The sequence below is a fragment of the Austrofundulus limnaeus genome, unplaced genomic scaffold, assembly GCF_001266775.1.
Source record: "Austrofundulus limnaeus strain Quisiro unplaced genomic scaffold, Austrofundulus_limnaeus-1.0 Scaffold1287, whole genome shotgun sequence".
NCBI lineage: Eukaryota > Metazoa > Chordata > Actinopteri > Cyprinodontiformes > Rivulidae > Austrofundulus > Austrofundulus limnaeus.
The window spans coordinates 1-800 of record NW_013953689.1 but is presented as its reverse complement, the minus strand read 5'-3'; the positions used below and the strand labels follow the sequence as shown (position 1 = coordinate 800).

The 800-nt window shown below is 40.8% G+C and overlaps 1 protein-coding gene across 2 annotated transcripts in view; it reads right to left on the bottom strand.

The window, feature by feature from the left end:
• Positions 1-436, bottom strand: part of LOC106534857 (next to BRCA1 gene 1 protein) — a gene marked incomplete at its 5' end in the record, with an annotated part of 10,357 nt that extends 9,921 nt beyond the window's left edge. For both annotated transcript variants that reach the window (XM_014031624.1, XM_014031625.1), the window contains 1 exon segment: positions 191-436. In XM_014031624.1, coding sequence (XP_013887078.1) covers positions 191-436 — 246 coding nt within the window.
• Positions 437-800: the final 364 nt, after the last annotated feature.

The following is an 800-nucleotide window of genomic DNA, read 5'->3' as shown; positions in this document are numbered from 1 at the left end:
CTGTGATATTATTTAGTTTTAAAAATTCCATATTTTAGAAACAAAAAACAGATTTTTTTTGATTTATCTTAAAAATATATATACAATTAACCTAAATGACTAGCATAGAGGAGTCTGTATTTCAGCAACAACAATAATCGTCTAGATAGACATGTAATAGCTGCAGCTGTGGATGGTGACGCAGACTTGCCAGTCGTTTGACTTGGTGCCCGAGTGCGCTGCGGCTGTCGCCGGGATCGACCACAATGCTGCACCAGATCCGCGGGCCGAACTGACACCCGCAGTGCGCCAGCCGCCAGTGGGAGGTGTATGTTCCCTCCATGACAGGAGAAACAAAGGCCACACTGACCACTCCCACTTGTCCAGGAAGCAGCAGGGGCGCCGGCACCTCCCTCCTCTCTGACGCCAGGTCGAGGTTCCCCCACATGAACACTAGCTGTGTGCACGCAACACACATACACAAAACACAAAATAGGAATACACATGCGAAAAGGGTACCAGGACAAAAAAAAGGGGCATGCAACCAGAGTCACACAACAACAAAACAATAACAATAATAATAATAATAATAATTAAAGTGAGGGGCACACTCATATTTACATCCAGACAATGACAAAGACTTAAAAACTTAAACCACAAAACTATTTTAACTGAAATAAACACAGGTCCTTCTCAAAAAATTAGCATATTGTGACAAAGTTCATTATTTTCTGTAATGTACTGATGAACATTAAACTTTCATATATTTTAGATTCATTGCACACCAACTGAAGTAGTTCAAGCCTTTTATTGTTTAAAAT